At 37.0% G+C, this 23,264-nt stretch overlaps 1 protein-coding gene across 6 annotated transcripts in view; it reads left to right on the top strand.

The window, feature by feature from the left end:
• The window catches only part of HDAC8 (histone deacetylase 8), a 217,577-nt gene that overhangs the window by 41,944 nt on the left and 152,369 nt on the right, over window positions 1-23,264 (top strand). For 4 of the 6 annotated variants that reach the window (XM_038587718.1, XM_038587715.1, XM_038587719.1 and 1 more), the window contains exons 5-6: window positions 3,854-3,961; window positions 20,072-20,184. In XM_038587718.1, coding sequence (XP_038443646.1) covers window positions 3,854-3,961; window positions 20,072-20,184 — 221 coding nt within the window. The remainder of the gene's footprint in view (window positions 1-3,853; window positions 3,962-20,071; window positions 20,185-23,264) is intronic. The other 2 variants (XM_038587717.1, XM_038587716.1) reach the window with 1 other exon arrangement.

Raw genomic sequence — 23,264 nt, 5'->3', positions numbered from 1 at the left:
TTTTTTTTTTTTAATTTATTTATTTATATTTTATGATAGTCACACAGAGAGAGAGAGGCAGAGACACAGGCAGAGGGAGAAGCAGGCTCCATGCACTGGGAGCCCGACGTGGGATTCGATCCCGGGTCTCCAGGATCGCGCCCTGGGCCAAAGGCAGGTGCCAAACCGCTGCGCCACCCAGGGATCCCTACTTAGTTGTCTATTCTGTTTTATTCTATTTGGTTATTCATAATAACCAGAGAGTGAGAACAACCCAAATTTCCATCAACTAGTGCATGGATAAACAAAATGTGGCATATCCATGTAATGGAATACTATTCAAGGATTCAAAAAGGAATGAAGTACTGATACTTGCCACAACATGAATGAGCCTCAACAATATTATGCTCAGCAGCCATGCTCATAGGTATTTATTCAATTGAGTTGAAAACTGATGTCAATGCAAAAACCTGCACACAAATGTTTATAGCAGCTTTTTTTCATAACTGCCAAAATTTAGAAGCAACCAAGATGTCCATCAATGGTAATTGGATAAGTAAACTTATATCTAAACAATGGAATATTATTGAGCAGTAAAAAAACAATCTATCCTATAATATTGAGCTTAGCTAAGAGGTTAAAACTTAAATATTCTCATCAAAAAAAGATAAATATGTAATGTGATAGATGTGTTAATCAATTTGGTGGGGGCACTCTGTTCACAATGTATATGTGTATCCAATCACCACAATGTCTACTTTAAATATATTACAATTTTATATGTCAGTTATACCTCAGTGAAGCTGAAATTTTAAAAATTGAGCTATCAAGCCACTAAAAGAAATGGAGAAATTTTAAATGCATGTTTCTAAGTGAAAGAAGCCAATCTGAAAAGACTACATACTGTATAATTTCAATCATATGACATTCTGAAAAAGGCAAAACTTAGAGACAGTAAAAAAAGATTAGTGATTACCAGGGGCTTAGAGAGGAGGGGAAGAATAATTAGGCAGAACACATGGGTTTTTTTAGAGTGGTGAAACTATTCTGTATGATTCTGTAATTGTGGATACATGATATCATACATTTGTCAAAACACATACAACACTAAGAGTGAACCCTAATGTAAGCTATGGACTTTAATAATAATATATCAGCATTGCAACAAGTGTGCCAGGCAAGATATTAATAGGGAAAACTGTGAGGTGGGGAGAGGGTATATGGGAACTCTCTGTTCTATCTGTTCAGTTTTTCTGTAAATCTAAAACTGTCCTAGAAAATTCTATTAATTTTAAAAATTATCTTAAGTAGGGGCATCTGTGTGGCCCAGTCAGTTGAGCATCCAACTCTTAGTTTCAGCTCAGGTCATGATCTCAGGGTTCTGAGATTGAACCTCACATGGGGCTCCATACTCAGCAGGGAGTCTGCTAGAAATTCTCTCTCCCTCTGCCCCTCCCCCTGCTCATGCTCTCTCTCTCAAAATAAATAAAGCTTTAAAAAAAGAAAAAATTATGCTAAGAAACCAGATAGAGCAAAACATATAATGTATAATTCCATTTATGTGAAATGTTCAGAAAGACAAATCTATACAGAGAGTTGATTAGTAGTTGCCTGGTTCTGGGTGTAAGAATAGGGATTAACTGTAACAGGTATGAGGAATCTTACTGGAGGGATAAAAATGTTCTAAAACTAGATTATAGTGATGGCTGTCTAACTCAGTAAATTTATTAAAAATCATTGAATTATATAGTTAATTTGGGTAAATTTTATGGTATCTAAATTATACCTTAATAAAGCTGCAAAAAATATTCATTTGAGCTCACATTTAAAAATTGCCTTTTATACATTAGTTCCGTATAACTGTCAATCATATAAATAATGTATAGTGGAATCCCATGTTCATTGATCAGAAAAATTAATATTGTTAAGACAATACTGCCAAGTTGATATACAGATTCAGTACAAACCCTACCAAAATCATAGCTGGATTTTTGTAGAAATTGACAAGCTGATCCTAAAATACATATGGAAATGCAGGAGACCTACAGAAAGCCAAAACAACCTTGAAAAACAACAAAGTTGGAGGACTCACACTGTAATCGAGACAGTGTGGTGCTGGCATAAACATAGACATATAGATCAGTGGAATAACATTGGGAGTCCAGAAATAAACCCTCACATTTATGGTCAATTGATTTTTGACAAAGGTACTAAGACAGTTCACTAAGGAAAGAATAGTTTTTTCAACAAATGGTACTGGGACAACTGGATGCACATGCAAAAGAATGAATCTGGACCTCTACTTTATACCATACATAGCAGTATAAAATAGATCATAGACCTAAAGGTAAGAGCTAAAACTATAAAACTCTTAGAAGAAAGCATTGGAGTAAATCATGATAACCTTGGCTTAGGCAAAGTCTTCTTAGATATATCACCAAAAACACAAGCAACAAAAGAAAAAAATAAAGAAATTGGACTTCATCAAGATTAAATTCTCTGGGACTTCAAAGAACACCATCAAGAAAGTGAAAAGACAGCCAATAGAATGAGAGAAAACATTTCCAAATCATATACAGGCATACCTTGGAGGTATTGTGGGTTCAGTTTTAGACCACTGCAATAATGCAAGTATCACAATAAAGTGAGTCAAATGAATTCTTTTGGTTTTCCAGTGCATATAAAATGTAGTCTTCCAAGTTTGCAATAACAAATTATATCCAAAAATAACGTATATATTTAATTTTAAAATACTTTATTGCTAAAAATTTCTAACCACTATCTGAGCTTTCAGTAAGTCATAATCTTTTTTGCCAGTGGAGGGTTTTGCCTCAGTGTTGATGGCTGCTGACTGATCAGAGTGGTGGCTACTGAAGGTTGGGCAGTTTCTTGAAATAAAACAACAATGAAGTTTGCCACACACATGGACTCTTCCTTTCAACAATTTCTCTAGTACGTGAGGCTATTTGATAGCATTTTACCCACAGTAGAACTTGTTTCAAAATTAGAGTCAATTAGTGAGTTTGTAGCATCCATTGTAAGGAGTGAGAAAGAAAGAGCTAGAGAAAAGTAAATGATTACTGAGCAGCCTTGAAGGTCCACCTGTGATTGGGAACCATAAATGTGTAATGGTGTACATCTGCAGTTACATGGTTGGTTCCAATAGCACTTTACCACCTTAGCTTTGGGAACAAAAAAAAAAAAAAAAAAAAAAAAACAGGTGGTCAGACTGACTATCATTGGGATTTGAGGTTCTGGTGCCAGGAGGAAACTGGCCGATAAGCTAACTCATAAGTAAGTACTAAGGTAGGTTCTTACAGAAAAAAATCACATTTTCAAGAGTCTTTAAAAAATGAAGTACTGTATTTCTGCCTTTTGCCATCTTTTGCTGCTTCGCTGTAAGCAATTTAGAAGCAATTAATTTAGTGAAAGGAGCATTGAGAGCATTTAAATATAAGCCTCAGCTCTCCCAGTGACTGTGACACCAAGGATAAATTGTCAAAGGTGACAGCTGTAAGAAGGCTAAAGAAATTATCTTTCTGGCTGCTTGTTAGATCACGCCAAGAAATTAGCTTTATGCCATAAAATAAAATTCTTCAACCTCTCTTGGCAACAATTCTTCCAAATTTCCTCTGTGTTACCAAATTTCTCCTGATGAAATTTAGATCATTTTCCTTGCACTAATGATCACTTATACAACATCCCTTTGTAGAATAAACAATAGTTTAAATCAATCCTACCCCTACTCTGCTCAAAATCCTCCAAAGACTTCCTGACTCACTGAAATACAGTCCAAACTCCTTGTGATGGCCCCTGTGGTTTGGTCCCATCAGAACTCATCTTGTACCACTCTCCTTCATTAACTGTGTTCCAGCCACACTGGCCTTTCAGCTTCTCAAATAGGCCAAGGAAGTTCTTTCCTGCCTCAGAGCTTTTGCAATGCTGTTCTCTCTGCCTGGAAGACTTCTCCATCTCAGTATAGGTGAGTTTCTTTTCACTTTTCAGGTCTTTGTCTAAATATCACCTACTCAGAGAATCTTTCCTGACCAACCTATCTGAAGTAACCTTCACACATACCCTATTACTCTCTATCACATTACTGTGTGTTATTTTTGTGATGTCACTTGTCACAATATGTTGTTTTCTTGTTTATTTTTGTATTTTTTATCTGCTTCAACATACCCCCCCACACACACAGTGAAGTCTTTGAGAATAGACTTCTCTGTATTATCTGTTCATCTTTATTCCCAGAGTATAGAGCAGAGTGAGTGCTCAATACAAATTTATATGTTGAGGGAGGAAGGAAGAGATAAGCCTCTTGTTACCTGTGCCCAATAAGTAATCACTAAGATTATTTCTCAAGCCCTTAGTTATTTGTATTGTCCTCTACTGTACTCTTCCATAAGTGGAATAAAATCCTGATTTCCTGACTGGTCTTGAATATTAGAGAGAGGATTATCATATTATATAGACTTTCAGAGTCAGAAAGAATCTGAGTCATGTATTCTAACCTCTCTCTCCACGTAGAAACCTTTCCACATATCTATCCCAGGATTCCTTAAAATGCCTCAGTGGCAACTACAGAAAGTAAAGGGGTAGCTAAGTATATAGGGTTCTGGAGCCTAAAGTGTCCACCCCCTACTCACACTTTAACCAGTGCAGTGTTGATTTTGTTTGTTTCCTATATTGGGATTCCACATAAAATTTCATTTGAAAAAAAAAAAGTCTGCTGCTCAAGAGAACTTTAAAAACTACAGATCTTGCAGGTGCATGGCAGCTCAGTCAGTAGAGCATGTGACTCTTGATCTCAGGGTCATGAATTCAAGCCCCACGTTTGGTGTAGAGCTTACTTTAAAAAAAGGAACTACAGATCTGATCTATGCCTGAACATACATATCTTGATATTATTCCTTTCTGCCATTTTTACATCTCTGTCTTTTCAATATTTAAAGATGGCACTTTTGACAGCGATCACTATTTGTGCATGTGCTTGTCACTACAAAGACAAATGTACCACCAAATGGTTCTTTCTACATTGAAAGCTTGACCATGAGTTAACTAAGGTGTTTATTTCATAGATTTATCTTGTTGCTATCCATCAAGATGGTCTGTGCAGTCTCCCAGGAGTCTATAGCTGTGCTGCAGTACTCAGAATCACTTCAAATATGACCTTACAGCATATCTTTCATTCTCCTTGTTTGTTTCACATCAGTGAATTACCTTCTTTGTTTCGATATTAAATTTCACCCTGGTGATATCCACCCACTTTGCTAATTGATTCAAGTCATTTCAATTTTAAGTGTGTCTACCAAATAAAATTGCCACATCTAACTTTGTTTTTTGGATACATTTAATGCAAAACTCCCTATTTTATCACACATTTTAAAAAAAGCTAATGACTTGTCTCTAGATCCAGGACCAGCTTCTACCTAAATCCATGCTTTGTTTGTTTGTTTGTTTGTTCTGGGGGGGATGGGGAGCAAGGAGTCATGGATCCTTAAAGTTTCCTGATTTGGGTACTGATCAGCCCAATTTTAATGATCTGTTCCAGTTTTTCTAGTTTATCACATTTGAATTTGTAAATGTATAATCTGATCATTATTTTTCTTTTATTCAAGGTAAAAAATATGAGTCCTTTTCTCCATTCTTTAGACAATTCATCATTCCTATAAATTTTTTAAAATAAAAAAAATGTTTTCTTCAGAGCCTACCATGAGCTAAGCACTGTGCTAGGTAATGAAGATATAAAGATGAATAAGAGATACAGTCCTTGCTCTCAAAGAATTTATAGTCTAGTGGAGGAGACAGGTACAGGAAATAATCATTGCAAGCCAGTTTGATAAGTACTATGATAGAGGTTTGAATAAACTGCTGGCATACAAAAAAAAAAAAAAGAATCAACTTTCTTTGCATGGAAAAGGAAGGTGGAACTTCAGGGCCATCTTCACAGCCAGATCCTTTTTTTTTTAAGATTTCATTTATTTATTCATGAAAGACAAAGTGAGAGAGAGAGAGAGAGAGAGGCAGAGACACAGGCAGAGGGAGTAGCAGGCTCCATGCAGGGAAGCCTGACATGGGACTGGATCCCGGGTCCCCAGGACCATGCCCTGGGCTGAAGGCTGTGCTAAACCACTTAGCCACCTAGGCTGCCCCACAGCCAGATCTTAAAGGATGGGTAAGAGGTTGTCAGAGGAGATGGAAGTCATTCAACATCCAAGACTACATGTGTGCAAAGTGTCAGAGACTTAGAGACTATACTATGTTTGGGATAAGGAGAAAAGTTTAATGTGGTTAAATTGTACTTGAGGGGCATGGTGAGATAAGAGGCTTGAGAAATAGGCAGGGACAAGATCATGAAGGGCGTTGTGTACTATGCTAAAGATAGGGTCTTTTTTCATATAAGAATGCAAACTCATTGAGTTTTTAAACAGGGTAACAGAATTGTGCTTTAGAAACTCATAATAAGCAGTATAAAGTGTGTGATAGGGAGGGAGCACGAGAGGAATATAAGACTGCTAGAAGCTCTATAGGATGTCACCAATTCCCTAAGTACCCTAGGATATAAATCATTTTTGTTTTTCAACTGTAAAATAGGAATAGCCATTTCTTCCCTTCACATGGAGCTAATAAGAGTAAATGAGATAATATGTCCTCTGAGTCTCTTAGAAGAAAGCTTCCAGGTTAAGGCTAGGTGGTCGGAAGTTGAGAAAAGCATAGTCTATACCATATAATTTAATACTTCTTCATGCACACCTTATGTTTTTTAAAATATGTTTTGTCTTATAGCTTGATTTGACTCCGTCATAATCTTTTATAAGATTTTTTTTTAATTAAGAGTGCTCTTTTTTAAAATTTTTATTTATTTATGATAGTCACACAGAGAGAGAGAGAGAGAGAGAGAGGCAGAGACATAGGCAGAGGGAGAAGCAGGCTCCATGCACCGGGAGCCCGACGTGGGATTCGATCCAGGGTCTCCAGGATCGCGCCCTGGGCCAAAGGCAGGCGCCAAACCGCTGCGCCACCCAGGGATCCCAGTCATAATCTTTTAAAGGGCAGAGTCCAGGACATCTTGCATTGTCCACTACCCTTAGTACAGAGACAGAACACAGAATGAGTCCTTTGCACCTTCCTGCAGATTGATTGCATTCAGTGTCTCCTCTTAGGCAAGCTGCCTGAGACTAAGGTATCAGAAGAAGGGCACAGTATGATTGGGGACTAGGATTCTCTAGGGGTGTCCAAAAAGATTCCAAGTCTTGTTCAACCAGGCCTATGAGTGCCAGCAAGGCTCCTTTACTCCCTGCCTTGTGCTTGACACCTTCTTGTAAATATGAGGTAAATTATGAAAGTTCCCTCTGTATAAAATAGAAATAATTATCATTTTTCTAGGAAGTCATAATCTACAGCTGAAAAATATTGAGTGGAATATATGTATATTATGATTGTGAAAAAATTTCAGAATTTAGCTAGTCATTTGTTTGCAGAAAAGTTGTAAAAAATAATGTTCCACTTTTTATATTTTGTCTTTTTGATATCACAATTAATGTAGATATAACATGACAATAACCCTAGGTGTTTTCAATCCAAGTTTTGAACAATTGTAGTGATACATGATAAAACTGTAGAGGAGCCCAATCCTATAGCCAAAAGGACATTTGAGGAGTTTCCATATGTTTTATTTGTATGTCAAAAAGTTACCCTAGATTTGCATCAGCAGAAGCCAGAATGTCTGAAAGCATTCCCTGCATTTTCAAAGCAAGCACTCTTCTCTCTCTCCTGATTTGGCACAGGTTGTGATCAGTTCACTGAGCAGAATGGCATTTCCTCCTATCCACACCTAATATAAACTCCAGCCAATTTAATGGGGTGTATTATGTAGGTTGGGGATACAAGCACGTAAAGTCTTTGGCTCCTGAGACACTCATCTTGTGTGCCAAGACCAGGTGCAGAAATACAAATATATATATATATATATATATATATATATATATATATATATATATAGCCTGAGACAGCTGCTTTGCCAGTGATTTTGTATTTTTTCTATTTAACTGGAAAAGTTGGGCAGGTACAGTTTCCGTCAATTATACATAAAATGTTATTTTTCTTGTAGAGGAAGAGAGTACATTTAATTCCTCAACTCAGTATTGATGTCTAAACCATTGAGGTTTTTTTAATTGAGAGCTTAAAGCAAAAAGTAATATTTTTGATTGACCAGAATGCTCAGAAATGGAATATTCTGGTTAATTGATTTTTCTGGTTTAGAAAACAATTACACCAGGCTTTTGATTTGTTTTATGCATATTCTTTAACCTTTTTTAAAAAAATATGTCTATAGATTTCTGCCTTAGTAAAGCACAATAAACTGGACCCGATTGAATCTTGCTACTATCACTTAAAGTCACACGGTGTTTCTGAACCCTTGATTCTAATTGGATAAGATCACCAAAAGTTCCAGATATTGACTAAATCTGAACTGAACCTGGGGTATACACTGGGAAATTACTTTTGGAAATTGTTTGGTTTCTTCTCATTTACTTCCTTCCCTAAAAGCAGAGTGATTTGTAAAAGAAAAATTCACTAGCCAAGTGAAGACTTTGATTTGCTAATCTATACTTTACTGAATAAAACCATAGTTTAGAATAGGAAATTTTAGCCAATGTCATGAGAGAAAAATGTTCTAAAAAGCTTAGATCTGAAACATGAGACTTTGCATGTCCAAAGGAAACAAGTGAATTGAGTTCATCTTGACCTGTCTATTCAATTTATTTCCTAACTAAATCTTACAGCAATTATCAGGGGCCTACTCACCACTTTGACCTTTCTGTAGTGCAGATGTTAGGTTTTGTATATAAAATAGCTAAGATTCTTTTTTTAAGATTTTATTTATCCATGAGACACACACACACACACACAGAGAGAGAGAGAGAGAGAGAGAGAGAGAGAGAGAGAGGCAGAGACACAGGCAGAGGGAGAAGCAGGCTCCATGCAGGGAGCCCGACGTGGGATTTGATCCTGGGTCTCCAGGATCACACCCTGGGCTGAAGGCGGCGCTAAACCGCTGAGCCACCCAGATTCTTGGCAGTAAATAGAACTGCTTTATACTTTTTCCATTAGTTTACCTTGGACTATATAATTATCCAAAGGGAAATATGGTCTGTGAATTCTGAAAGTGGCCTTCCAGCACTTCTCACCATAATGAATTCATAGTCCTTTTTCTTGATTCATTTTCAGGCAGGTATTACGTCATTTCCACTCTCCCAAGCCTTCATTTGTCTTTAATAGAGACTGCTTATCATGCCAAATGATGTGGAAAGAGTGAGAACCATGTAGAATTATGCTGCTGTCACATTTATTTTATTTCCTGGATGACATTTTCAGTTTTGTCACACAGTTAATGGATTTGTTTCTATTAACAAGTAGAGCCTTCTTGACCTAATCCCTTTTTCACGCATATTCCTGTGTAACTTCTAAATCTAAAGGTGCTAGGACAGTAGTTAAATTGGCTTTACAGAGGAGAGGACCACCACAAAGTCAGTTTGTGCAAATTTGGCCCTGGGTCATTCACTTATATTTTGAGGAAATTCATAAAAAATATTTATCCTAAATCTACATAACCTGAAAGTTGAAATGATTACAGTTCGGTGGGATATCGTAGAAGAAATCTGGAGAGAAGGATTTGTGGCAGTTCTTTTTTTGACCAAGGAGATTTAAATTCAAGTCAGAAAATGGCAAAGGGGAGAGAGACAAACAAAAAGTAGTGAAGTGGTGCATGAAAGACAGGTGAAGAGGTAGGAGAAAACCCACCATATAGACTAATTTCAGCAACATTGTAAGTGAAATGGAGAGGGGAATAGGCATGAAGGAGAGGTGGAAGAAATTATGAGGGAGAGGAAGAGCAACAAATGTTGATAGAAGGATATGAAAGCTGTTTACCAAAGTGGTTGAGCTCAGGTGCAGAAGAGCCAGACTGCCTAAATTCAAATTCAAGATCAACTACTTCTTACCTATGTGACTTTGGACAAGATATTTAATCTCCCTATTTTAGTTTCCTCATTTTTAAAATGGAAATAATAATAGTATCTACCTCACAGGGCTTCTGTGAAAATTGATTGAGTTAACACGTTGAAAGCACCTAGTACAGTTCCTGGCACAGGATCATCACTCAATAAATGTTGCCTGTTATTTTTATTATATGCCAACAACAGAGAAAAGCTAAACCCTACTACCAGCTGGTTCCAAAATAGCTATAATGAAAGAATTATAAGAGTTATGCTAACACTGAAAGAAAAAATAGGAAGGGCCAAATAAGTAAACACTGGAAATCTATGATGCTGAATTTTGATAATGGTACTGAAAAAAAAATGTTACCAAATCTTTGCCAGTTACAGTTCAGCTGTTGAACAGTGCAGGTAATCTGTCTCTGCCTTAGTAAGGTAACTACCTGATGTTTTAAAAAATGTCTTAATGTCATTCATGATCCAAGCATCCATGATCTCTAGCCCAATGGACATAAAACAGCAAATACATGTGAGTAAATGCAGTTGACTGGGCTCTGTGCTTTTTCTTAAAAATTGACTTTGTGGTTTATAGTTCACCAGGGCATTTAAGAAGCTAGATGTTTCTGGTAAAGAAAAAAATACTGCCTGGGGAACCTGGCTGGTTCAGTTGGTAGAGCATGTGACTCTTGATCTCAGGGTCATGAGTTCAAGCTCCGTATTGGATGTAGAGCTTACTTTTTAAAAATTGCCTAACCACAAAGCTACAGACACATTTCTCAGAGTTTCAGAAGTATATTTGCTGCAGCTGGTTTATCCTCTGAATACCTTTGTGTGAGAAATGCCCTACACAATGAGGAAATGATTTTATTCAGCTATTGCAATAGGGAGAACATTTATTTTTTATTTTTTTTAAGATTTTATTTATTTATTCATGACAGACACAGAAAGAGAGAGGCAGAGACACAGGCAGAGGGAGAAGCAGGCTCCATGCAGGGAGCCTGACGTGGGACTCGATCCCAGGTCTCCAGGATCTCACCCCGGGCTGGAGGCGGCACTAAACGGCTGAGCCACCTGGGCTGCCCAGGGGGAACATTTATTAATGAGGAATAGCTCAAAGAAAAGTAAGGGAGCCTGGGGTTTTACAGAGACAGGTAAACAAGGAAGTCATCTGCAAGTCTTATGGGAGTCATTGGGAAAGATGGAGATGGGTCTTATTGTAGAATAATATGCTGGGGTAGGATGGTACACTGCAATTCACCTTTTCCTGGAAAACAAGAGGGGGCAAAGTTCTTAAACATTACTGCTTTCTGGTGAGCACAGGGCTCACATAAACTTCAACATTGTCATTTTCCCCTTTTGTTCAAGACAAGTATTATTACCAAGCAACTCAGAGGTGATCATAAACCTCCTGAGTATGGTGAAGCAGAGTCTAAGAAATAGTCTCTTGAGCACTCTTGGTGTTGCTTTTTAAAACCATTTGAACCATCTGTTGAGAAGCAGTGGTAAAAGTCAATTGTTTTAGGGTTTGTAGTTCAGACCTCTTAACAGAGGGAAGACTAACATGGAAAAAAAAAACTAATGTAAAATGTCATATTTCAGGAAAAAAGCCAACCAAGAATTGAACCCTGAAGGTAACCAGTCAAGTGGATTCTAAGACATCAATGGAGGGAAATACATTTTGCAGCACCACTCATGGAGCTAAGATGTCAGTGTTCTTTGTGACACTGTCCATAGCCTAGGTTGCCTCTCATAGAAAGACATGCATGACCTGAGCACTTCTTCAGACACCCTTTGTGTCCTAGGTGGTAGTTTGTTCAAGAAGAATTCCTGTCATACATGTTCTGCTGTGATGACCAGTTCTTTCAGATTTTATCAAGTCATTGGGCTTTAGCTTGTAGGGCTGCTTCAGCTCCCAGAGAAGAGATGAAGCTCTAAGGCAACATAGGGTCCTGATAGGGACTTAGGCAGTCAAGTTTTAGTTCTTGGTGACTCCAAGTCAGGTGGGAGGAAGAAAAATTGGAAAAGTCCACTTGGAATATATTAGCCAGATATTGAAGAAAACTGGAAGAATAGAAAATTTGGTAAGGATCAACAATTTGGGCATGGTACCAAGGTCCAGTCCAGTTTCCAAGTAGGTAACAAAACTGATTCTTCCACATGGGGAAGGAAGTCAATTATATCTTTACCAGAGAAGACAAAGTTTGCATACTCACCAGAAACCTGCAGTTTATGAAGAGATGATAACTGAAAGACAATAACTTGATTCTGATAACCTGGAATAGTGTGCTATAGATGACACATAGTTTTCCTTTGAAACACAAAATTTCTCTAAATGGTTACCTCCCTTTTTATCAAAGATAATCTCAAAGATTATTCTTGACTTCAAAATAAGGCTGGTCCCACAAGCAACAAAAGAAAAAAAGATAAATTGAAGTTCATCAAAGTAAAAACTTTTGTGTATCAAAGGACATTATCAAGAAAGTGAAAAGACAACCTACAAAATGGGAGAAAATATTTGCAAATCATATATCTGATAAGGGTCTAGTATCCAGAATATATAAAGAACTCATACTGCTCACCAACAAAAAAGACAATCCAATTTTAAAATGAGCAAAGGACCTGAATAGACATTTCTCCAGAGAAGATATACAAATGTCTAACAATCATACAAAATGATGTTTGACATCATTAGTCATCAGGGAAATGCAAATCAAATTCACAATGAGACACCATTTCACACCCACTAGAATGGCTAGAATTGAAAAAACAAAACAAAATAACAAGTGTTGATGAGGATGTAGAGAAATTGGAACCCTTGTACACTGCTGGTAGGAAAGTAAAATGGTGCAGCTGTTATAGAAAACAGCTTGGCTGACCTCAAAAGTTAAACAGAATTTCGATATGTCCTAGCAATTTCACTCCTAAGAATATATCCAAAAAATTGAAAACAGGTACTCAAGTACACAAATGTTCACAGCAGCACTATTCACAATAGCCAAAAGGTAGAAACAACCCAAATGTCCATCAACAGATGAATGTATAAACAAAATATGGTATATACATACAGTGGAGTCATAAAAAGCAATGAAGCACTGACCACATGATACAATATGGATGAACCCCAAAAATATTATGCTAGGAGAAAGAAGCCAGACACAAAAGATCACCTATAGTATGATGTCGTTTACAGGAAATACCCAGAATAAGTAAATCCATAGAGACAGATTACAAATTGGTGATTGTCAGGGGGTTATAGGAGGGAGAAATAAGGAATGACTGCTTAATTAATGCAGGGTTTTCTTTTGAGGTGTGAAAATATTTTGGAAATAAATTGAAGTGGAAGTCACACAATGTTATGAATGTACTAAATGTCAGTGAATTACATACTTTAAAATGGTTATTTTAACATTATGTAAATTTTACCTCAACAAACAATACTCAACAATAAAAATCAGCCTCATCTGATTTAGCCTGATTATTTACATAGGTGCAGCAAGAATGGTAATTTACCATTTAGCCCTTCTTAAGCTTGTTTTGCTGGAAGTTTTCATACGAAATCTCACTTTGAAATTTTAAAAGCCTATTAGAGCTAGGAAGCCAATCTAAGGAGATTTTATCTTCAGTATTTATAAAGTTGGGACCATTCCTCTCTTCTTGGGGTCTCCAAGATATCTTAAGCTTCCAGGGCTTCCCAGGAAGTAACCTTCCTTACTCGCTTGCAAGACTGGGAACTCTGTAAGCCAGGTACCAGATACCAGGCTAGTTTTCCCAAGAAGGCTTTGTATGCATTGCTGAATAAAGTCAACCCTTAGTTCCTTAAAAGTGTATGATCATATATGATTCAGTGAGCTTCATTGACAAATATGGCATTCCAGGCAAGGCCTTGGTTATATAACCAATGTTGCCAATCATGTCCTGATAACAGGTAGGACAGATAATTCTTTTTTTAATAATAAATTTCTTTTTTATTGGTGTTCAATTTGCCAACATACAGAATAACACCCAGTGCTCATCCCGTCAAGTGCCCCCCTCAGTGCCCATCACCCATTCACCCCCACCCCCCGCCCTCCTCCCCTTCCACCACCCCTAGTTCGTTTCCCAGAGTTAGGAGTCTTTATGTTCTGTCTCCCTTTCTGATATTTCCTACCCATTTCTTCTCCTTTCCCTTCTATTCCCTTTCACTATTATTTATATTCCCCAAATAATGAGACCATATAATGTTTAGGACAGATAATTCTTACTGAACCAGTGCAAATAATTATATTTCCATGTGAATAAGAATGCTTGATAAAAGTTTCTGAATCGGAGGGCTCAGGCAGAGGGAATGAGGTATCATTTACAAGTGTGTGATTTCTGTTTGCAAAAGCATGGTTTACTAAATTATTATGAGTTATAGATAGCATAAGAAAAAAGATAAATGAGTCCCTAAAACATCATCAATATTCTGTTTTGATTGAAATATAGTTAACATGATGTTACATTAGTTTCAGGTGTCCAACTTAGTGACTCCACAACTCTGTTATGCTTTGCTGACTACAGTGAAGCTACCTTCTGTCACCATACAACACTATTACAATATCATCAACTGCATTCCCTGTGTTGTGCCTTTTATTCCCATGACTTATTCATTCTACAACTAGAAACCTGTACTTCCCACTCTTCTTCACCCATTTCGCCCATCCCCTCACCCCTCCCCTCTGGCAACCATCAGTTTGTTCTCTGTATTTATGGGTCGGTCTGCTTTAAAACATCAGCACATTCTAAACAAAATCCACAATCATCCCCCATCAGTTTCATTCGGATTTATGTAATTAGTTCTTGTTCCTCTTGACCTTGCATTAGTGGTCTCATCAACCTGTCTAATTGTCAGCTAGAGTTCTTGAAATCCTGACTCAATTCACTGATATATGGTCTCAAAGTTGTTTAAACTATACCATAAAAAGCCTGCACTTAACAATACTTGGCAAAACCATTTTCCATGGGGCTCTGAGATAGTCTCTCTTTGTTGAAGATGAAGCACTCTGGCTTGTACCTGATTGCAAGTACTCTCAGGGACACATTAGATTAAAATATATAAAACCATCTGTAAATGGCAAAAGATGTACAATAGCTTTGGTTAACTTGCTGCTGATCATTTTCAGAAATTAAAGATCTGATGAGAATTCATTACAAGAATAATGCAACTGGCAAAGACATGTAGTTGTTTCTGTGGCATGCAAAACAATATAAAAGTCAATCCCAAAAAGTTTTTAGACAAAATATCCATAAACATAATGATTAACTCTATTTTCAAAGAAAAGAGAGTATTATATCTAATTTATAAAAATGAATGAACATAATCTTTATAGAGACAAATATCCCTAAATATAACCTATAATAATCCTGATATAATATACCACAAATATACCAAGCTTACAGTTAGAATATTCCCAAAATATACCAAAAATATCAAGTAAAGAGATTCAGTAAACCAGAGTAGGTGTCAAATATCCATATAGTGATATAATTCCATAGGTAAGTGCTGAGACTCCCCAATTGAAACTAATGGCCTAGCAGATGCTAGATTCTAAAGAAGCAAAATTAAGACCAAGTTAACATTAAAAAAATTTTTAATTATGACCGAAAACACTATACTGTAGTCATCTAAAATCTGGGAAAGCAGCATAAGGACTCTGAAAAATAGAAACATATCATGGCTAGTGAGGACATTGAGAGATCCTTAGGAAATTCCTATATAACATACAATTTCTGAAATATTTATATTAATAACAATTTGCTTATACAATTTAACCTAGGGAAAGCTGAGCATTTCTACCAATTTGGCAACTCTTCCCATGCATCTCATCAATAGTAATATATCAGATAAACCCAATTATTTCTAACATGTCTTTATTTTTATAAGATGAAGGAACAAATTCCTTGTGATTTTCCAGGGTGTTCTGGGATTCAATTAAGATAAGTGATGGAGGGATCCCTGGGTGGCGCAGCGGTTTGGCGCCTGCCTTTGGCCCAGGGCGCGATCCTGGAGACCCGGGATCGAATCCCACGTCGGGCTCCCGGTGCATGGAGCCTGCTTCTCCCTCTGCCTGTGTCTCTGCGCCTCTCTCTCTCTCTCTGTGACTATCATAAATAAATAAAAATTTTAAAAAAAAATTTAAGATAAGTGATGGATTACTGAAAAATACTACTTGGTTCTCTATTTAACCAAAATCATGATAAAAGATTTTTAATGTACACATGGGAGGTAATATGACCATAAAGAACCTCATCTCAGGGCTCCTGGGTGGCTCAGTCAGTTAAATGACCAACTCTTGGTTTGGGCTCTGGTCATGTTCTCAAAGTCCTGAGATCAAGCCCTGCATTGGGCTCCCCACTCAACACAGTCTTTTTTATTATTATTATTATGTTTATTTATTCATAGACGCAGAGAAAGAGGCAGAGACAAAGGCAGAGGGAAAAGCAGGCTCCCTGTAAGGAGCCTGATGTGGAGCTCGATCCCAGGACCCCTGGATCATGACCTGAGTCAACAGCAGATGCTCAGCCACTGAGCCTCCCAGGTGCCGCAGCACAGTCTTCTTGTCCCTCGCCCTCTGCTCCTCCCCCTGCCTGCTCTCACATTCTCACTCTCCCACCCTCATAAATAAATAAATAAATAAATAAATAAATAATCTTTTTTTTTTACATTTTTATTTATTTGTGATAGTCACAGAGAGAGAGAGAGAGGCAGAGACACAGGCAGAGGGAGAAGCAGGCTCCATGCACTGGGAGCCCGACGTGGGATTCGATCCCAGGTCTCCAGGATCGCGCCCTGGGCCAAAGGCAGGCGCCAAACCGCTGCGCCATCCAGGGATCCCTCTATCTTTTTTTTTTTTTTTTTTAAAGAACCTCATCTCTTTCCTAAGTAGGAAGACTTTGCTTTCTTAAATAATCAAGGCCATAATAAACATAAATCATATAAGGTTGTTCTAGTAAGACAAAAAATCTTGTTTATTGAGGAAGATTACTTAGTAAAGCAAAACCTTTACAGGCTGTTATTAAGAGAAAACCAATAATGCAAAAAAAAAAAAAAACATTTTAACAGAAAGGAAACCAAATTCTAGTTTTCTATCAGTATATAATATTTGATACTGAAGTTCTTTTTCAAAATCTGATAAATATGCCCATCAAACCTTAGCCAACTTTGATCTTAACAAATAAAATTCCCTTTCTGGGAAACTTCTACCACTTTCCATATGTATACACATCCTTTACAGTACAATTTCTATAAGTGGCCAAAAAGAACATGTTCACTAACAGATCCAAATACATACAGTTTCACTGTAGCATGTAAAGATAAGAAGCAAAAGTATATAAACCTTAGTAATTAATGCATTCTTTTAGTTAGAAATGATCTAGGTATCTGATGAATATCCATTAATTTATTTAATATCAGCCCAAAGTTTTCAGTTACCTAAAGGTGTTGTAAATTATCTTCTAGCTGACATACTACAAAACATAATTACTGTTGAAATAAACTTCATCAGGATAATGACTCATTTAGGCTAAACAAATTTACATTTGTCATAGTCTCAAACATTTAGTAGAAGTAATATTAGCTCATTTAATTAGTAAACCTGTATAAATTTAGGAATAATATACTCAAGTAGAATAAAATCTACATGTATATTACCCTTAATACTGATAAATTAGAAAAAACATGGCTGGGATCCCTGGGTGGCGCAGCGGTTTGGCGCCTGCCTTTGGCCCAGGGCGCGATCCTGGAGACCCGGGATCGAATCCCATGTCGGGCTCCCGGTGCATGGAGCCTGCTTCTCCCTCTGCCTGTGTCTCTGCCTCTCTCTCTCTCTCTCTCTCTCTCTCTCTCTCTCTGTGTGACTATCATAAATAAATAATTAATTAATTAAAAAAATATATTAAAAAGAAAAAACATGGCTGATTTTAGTAAACCAAATTTATTATAAATTAGTCTCGTCTGCCAAAGACTTACCTAAATTATGCTAACTTGAATTCTTAAAATATTTGAGTTTGTTTCTATAGGAATACTCTTTTAGCACATTAAAAGTCTTCAAAGTTTAGTTTCTTTATTTTCCTTATTTAGGAATATTCTATTTATCTAAGAGCTTATTTCTATAATCCGGTGAGAATAGAGCTCCTTTAAGCATATATTAGGAAAATGTTACATACAAAGGCCTTTCTGATTACAGACATCGTCACTATTAATATTATTCAAGTTATCGTCATAGGGAGGATGTTCATTAACAAATAACATCTCAAAGGAAAAAAAAGGGGGCTGGGAGGTTTTTAAAGGCAGGTATTCTTCTTTATATACCATATTATTTCTGCTTGCTGTGTTTGTTGGTTGGCTTTGTTTTTCTGTGCATATGACTTGTCTCCCTAACTTAATTGTAGGCTCTGAGGGGAAAAAGTATGTCCTATATTGATTTGTATTTCTCCTCTCCCTCCTCCTTACTTCTTCATTTTTTACTGAAGTATAATTGACATACAATGTCCTATTAGTTTTAGGTGTACATAATAGTGATTCAACATTTTTATACACTACGAAATGATCCCCACAGTAAGTCTAGTTATAATCTGTCACCATACAAGGTTATTAGAACATTATTGACTATATTCCCTATAGTGTATACTCCTTTTTTTTTTTTTTGCCTAACACTCAATGTTCCACCTCATCTATCCAAAAGTTATTGACATTTCTCTTTCTTGATGTGCTAAGACAGTAAACTTAAAATATAAACTTTTCATGATTGGAAAATAGAATCTAGGAACTTTCTAAGTCACATATTTAACTCTTATTTACAGAAAATTCTTGGGTGGACAAATCTTTTTATCATATTGGTTTCTTCCTAGTTGCATATCTGAGGCCAAGCTATTTTTTGCTAGATGATCACTAAGTTCACGTTCATGAGAAAAAAAAATCAATGCTTAGTGCTATTTTTTACCAACTTCCTGCTCACCAATGTACCTGTCTCATGATTCAGCCTATGAATCAGGGTATTGTTCAGAATATGAAACATTATGAAAGAGATTTCATGAAGATGTTTATGCACTGTGTAGGTACTAGAAAGATCTTACAATCTCATAGTACTGAAAAATGCTATTTTAGATGATGCTCATGCTCAGAATTCTATTTCAAGTAAAATATCAGGGAGAACTTGGGGAAAAAATGGGCTGGATATTTAAAGTGTCTGTGGAAGCTGAAGAGATTGAAGCATTTAGGATGAGGCCTTAAAAATAAATTACACTTTTGATGATAAAGAATTCTCTTACATCTACTCAACAAGACTTAATGGCAACTTAATAAAAAGAGTAGGCTACTCTTAATAAAAGAGTAGGTTAATGTTGACAGGAGGTTAAAGTGACACAGTATCACCAATAGTAAAAAAGTTAAAAGACATCAGTGAAGTCACTGAAGACAATTTTAGTGAAGGAAACAGAATAACTTCAGAGGAGGCTGCTTCAGTCTCCATTGTAATAATCACATTTACCAAAAGGCAACCACATGCTTGCTGCCCAGGAGGTTATGCATTTGTACATTCTACATGCAGCTTTTATGAGCAACAAGTACAAAAACTTACTCAAAAGAGAGAAAGAAACAACCTCTAGGTTATGTCATAGAATCAGTACAGAGACTCCAATTTCCATCATCTTCTGCATCTGGCTGAGCAAGATGGTCTTTAAGGCCCTTTCTAGATTCTAGCTTTCTTAAAGTCCTATAAGTGATAATCAATGTTCATCATGATGACCCCAGGGCACTACAAGTTTTTTTAAAAAATCATTCCTGAATCATTAGAAAAAAAGTATTATTTTGTCCAATATAATATTCTAATTCTTTGAAAATCTGGGATCCTAAATTGGAAAATGTTACCAATCAACCTGAATATGTAGTTTACCGAAACACTTCATCCCTTGATCATTCTGAGCCATTTACTATTTACTCTTTATAGGTAGATTTTTGTTTTTCTTAAAAGAAGGGGGAATTGTAAGGGAATAGATCTCAAGGGTTAGATCCTTGGCTGTAAAGACTCCCTTAGATCGCTTTTGGCTATTGGCTGTAGCAACTTGTTTTCTTACAGAGATGAAGCATCTGGTTTTTGTTATCTCAATGATGCTGTCCTGGGAATATTACGATTGCGACGGAAATTTGACCGTATTCTCTATGTGGATTTGGATCTGCACCATGGAGATGGTAAGCCTTTCACTTTCAAAGGTGCTTTGCTGCTAGGACAGAAGGTTTTTATCAGTAAAGCTGCTTCTAGGTGACTGGTCAAAGGAGAAATGCCTTTTGTAAGAGAAATTTTTCTAGTTGAGAATCCTCAAGTAGATAGAAGAGAGAGTCTTCTAACTGATATAATTCCTCCTATACTGATCAAGGTGGTTTAAAATACCAGGTTACTGTCATTTCCCCTCCATCAGCAAAGTTTTCCAGTAGAGAACGTTAAGAAGTGGAAATCGTGTCTCGTGTTTGCTCAGTACTCAGAAACCTCCCCCAGGCCACTTCCATAAGTGAAATCGGCAGTTACAAGCTGACAGTCTCGTTGCTTCTCTTAATATTGAATGAGTACATGATGGAGTAACATTCTGAATTTTTCACCAATAGGGATGCCAACTCATGTAGTGATCAGAATTTGTGCCATTTTCTTTGAATTGCTAAAATGCTTAGTGCTGCACAAACTCAGAGTATCTCCTCTAACTTTTCACAGCAGCAGAACCTTGATTTCCCTCATACCATTAATGCCCTCTTAAAAGATTTTGCCAGAAGGATGTTACCCAGGCCTTTCTATGTACTTTCCATCTAGAATGTAGAGCTTCCATGACAGTTACCCACATACTGCTTCTTTAATAAATCCTATGTGACACATGTTTCCACTGACCTAGGAACACTTAGCCAGTAAAATTAATTAAGGATATTCCCCCCTCTCCCTCACATCAGTGATTGCTGCTTCCCTGTTTCCAGGAAGTTTTGGAGACAAACTAGCATAATTAAGGCATAAGTCGGGAAAAGAATAGTATATGACAGAGGCTAAGTTCAGCTCTCCTGCCAAAACAGAAAAAGAAGGAAGAAGTTGTGAGGGAACCTCCCTAAGGAGTTCATCTAGATGGATGTTACCATGGAATGGTGACAGAAAACTAAAGGTAACAGGGAAAAGAGTTAAAACCACCAACATACTACTTTGAGACCCACATCCACTGAATATCTGAATACTCAGCCAATGTAAAATGCAGCCTTGCTCAAAAACCTTCAGAGGCTCCTCATTGCCTATAACAAGAGTAACATTTGGCCCATGGTTTGTTTATGTATGGTCAGCAATTTAAGAATTTTTTTTTTACATTATTATAAGGTCATAAAGAAAAAAATGCAATAGAGACCATGTAGGCTTGGTAAAGCCTGAAATATTTGCCATATAGCCACTTAGTCTGCTAACCCTTGGCCCATAGCATTGGTTCTCAAACTTGCAATATATAGCATGGTGACCCTGGAAAGGTTGTTTTAAAATGCAGATTCCTGGGCAGCCCCAGTGGCCCTGCGGTTTAGCACCGCCTTCAGCCCGGGGTGTGATCCTGGAGACCCGGGATCAAGTCCCACATCGGGCTCCCTGCATGGAGCCTGCTTCTCCCTCTGCTTGTGTATGTGTGTCTCTGCCTCTCTCTATCCCTTTATCATGAAAAATAAATAAAATTTTTTAAAAAATGCAGATTCCTGAACCATATCCACCAGATACTCAGATGTAGTAGGTCTGGTATGGAACACAAGAAGTTACATTTTATCAACAGTCCAGCTGTTCCCACAGGCCATACTTTAAAAAGTAGTGCTCTTCCAGGTAGAGTCCATACTCTTTGCCCTCCTCTCTCCAGTATTCTTGCTCACTACCTGCTGTTCCAACTACTCTACTCAGTGATCCCCAGACCTGTCTCAGTCTTTCCACCCCCCTGACTTTGCATTACTCTTTCCTAATGTAGTTTTGCTTTTTCCTCTAAGTTCTACCCAGGAGCTCAGATTCCAACAGTAGCACATTTGCCCTGAGGACTCCAGCCCAAGTGTTCTTTCCCCTCCTCAAGTCCTATATTGTTTATATCACTGATTTGATACTTAATTATATATTGTTAGTTAAATCTTTAATGTGTCCAGTGTCTTCTCCTCCCATAGAAACTTTCAGTTCCTTCGGAGCAGATATCAAGTTGTTTACTTCTTTCTGTCCTGCACAGTGGCTTAACAAACAGAACTATGCATATAGCAGTGGTTCAGTAAAATATTTGTTGAATGAATGATTATGAAATTCAAACTATTAGTATCAGAGCTCAAAAATAGAATCAACTCTGTTGAACCACTTAAGAATGAAATGACTGTCACCTGAAACCGTCCTTTCCATTTGTAATGTTATTTCTACACCATTTAGAGTTTCCTGTTTTAGCCAACTTTTATGGTGTGTTTCATTTCAGTTTATTTCCCCTCTTCAGCACCTCCCTTCCAGTGACCTCTGCCCTGCCTCCAAACTCTTACACATTTGGTTAATTTTAAATCTCCCATGATTCCATAACTAGCATCCTGTGGTGGCTTCACCAGCACTCTTAGCCTGTCTTCACTTTCTTTCACCTTTTTTGTTTACCTAACCACTGTTGTCTTTTACGCAAAGCCCTACCCTCCCCCTATCTATGTCCTCTTTTAAAGTATGATTTGCTAGCAATACCTAATAGCACTTCCCATGAGAGGAGATATAAATAGCTACTAAACATATGAAAAGGTACTCAACACTAACACTCAGAGAAACACAAACTAAACAAGATCATTTTTTTCTGCCTAAGTTTAAAAAGAATAATAACACCCCATTGCTAGTTAGGGTGTGAGAAAATGAGAATCCTCATACACCACTGATAGAAATATAAATTGGTACCACCTTTCTGGATCAAGAAATAATCAGGATTTTTATGAATTGTCCTTGTTTATACTTCAGTTTCTAAGTTAAAATGTGATTTTAATATGTTTTATTTTGTTTACTTAATGCCTTGTGCCTGTAGCCTTTAACTGGTTTTAACTACCTCCCTAGGGCAAAACATATGGCTTGGGAAATTCAAACATACCTGTGATATATAAATACAGTTAATATTTTTCTAAGGTCTCTTTTGGCCTCTAATGAAGACTGAAAGCATTAAGTAAACACAGAGACAGTTTCTTTATTTGAAGTATAAAAGAGGATAGTACATGAATTTGCTAATAGCCCTTCCATTTTACAGATGGACTATATGAATATAGTATGACAGACAGTATGT

Source organism: Canis lupus, chromosome X, assembly GCF_011100685.1.
Source record: "Canis lupus familiaris isolate Mischka breed German Shepherd chromosome X, alternate assembly UU_Cfam_GSD_1.0, whole genome shotgun sequence".
Classification (NCBI taxonomy): domain Eukaryota; kingdom Metazoa; phylum Chordata; class Mammalia; order Carnivora; family Canidae; genus Canis; species Canis lupus.
Note: the sequence above shows the minus strand (reverse complement) of the source record. Positions and strands in the feature narration are given on the sequence as shown.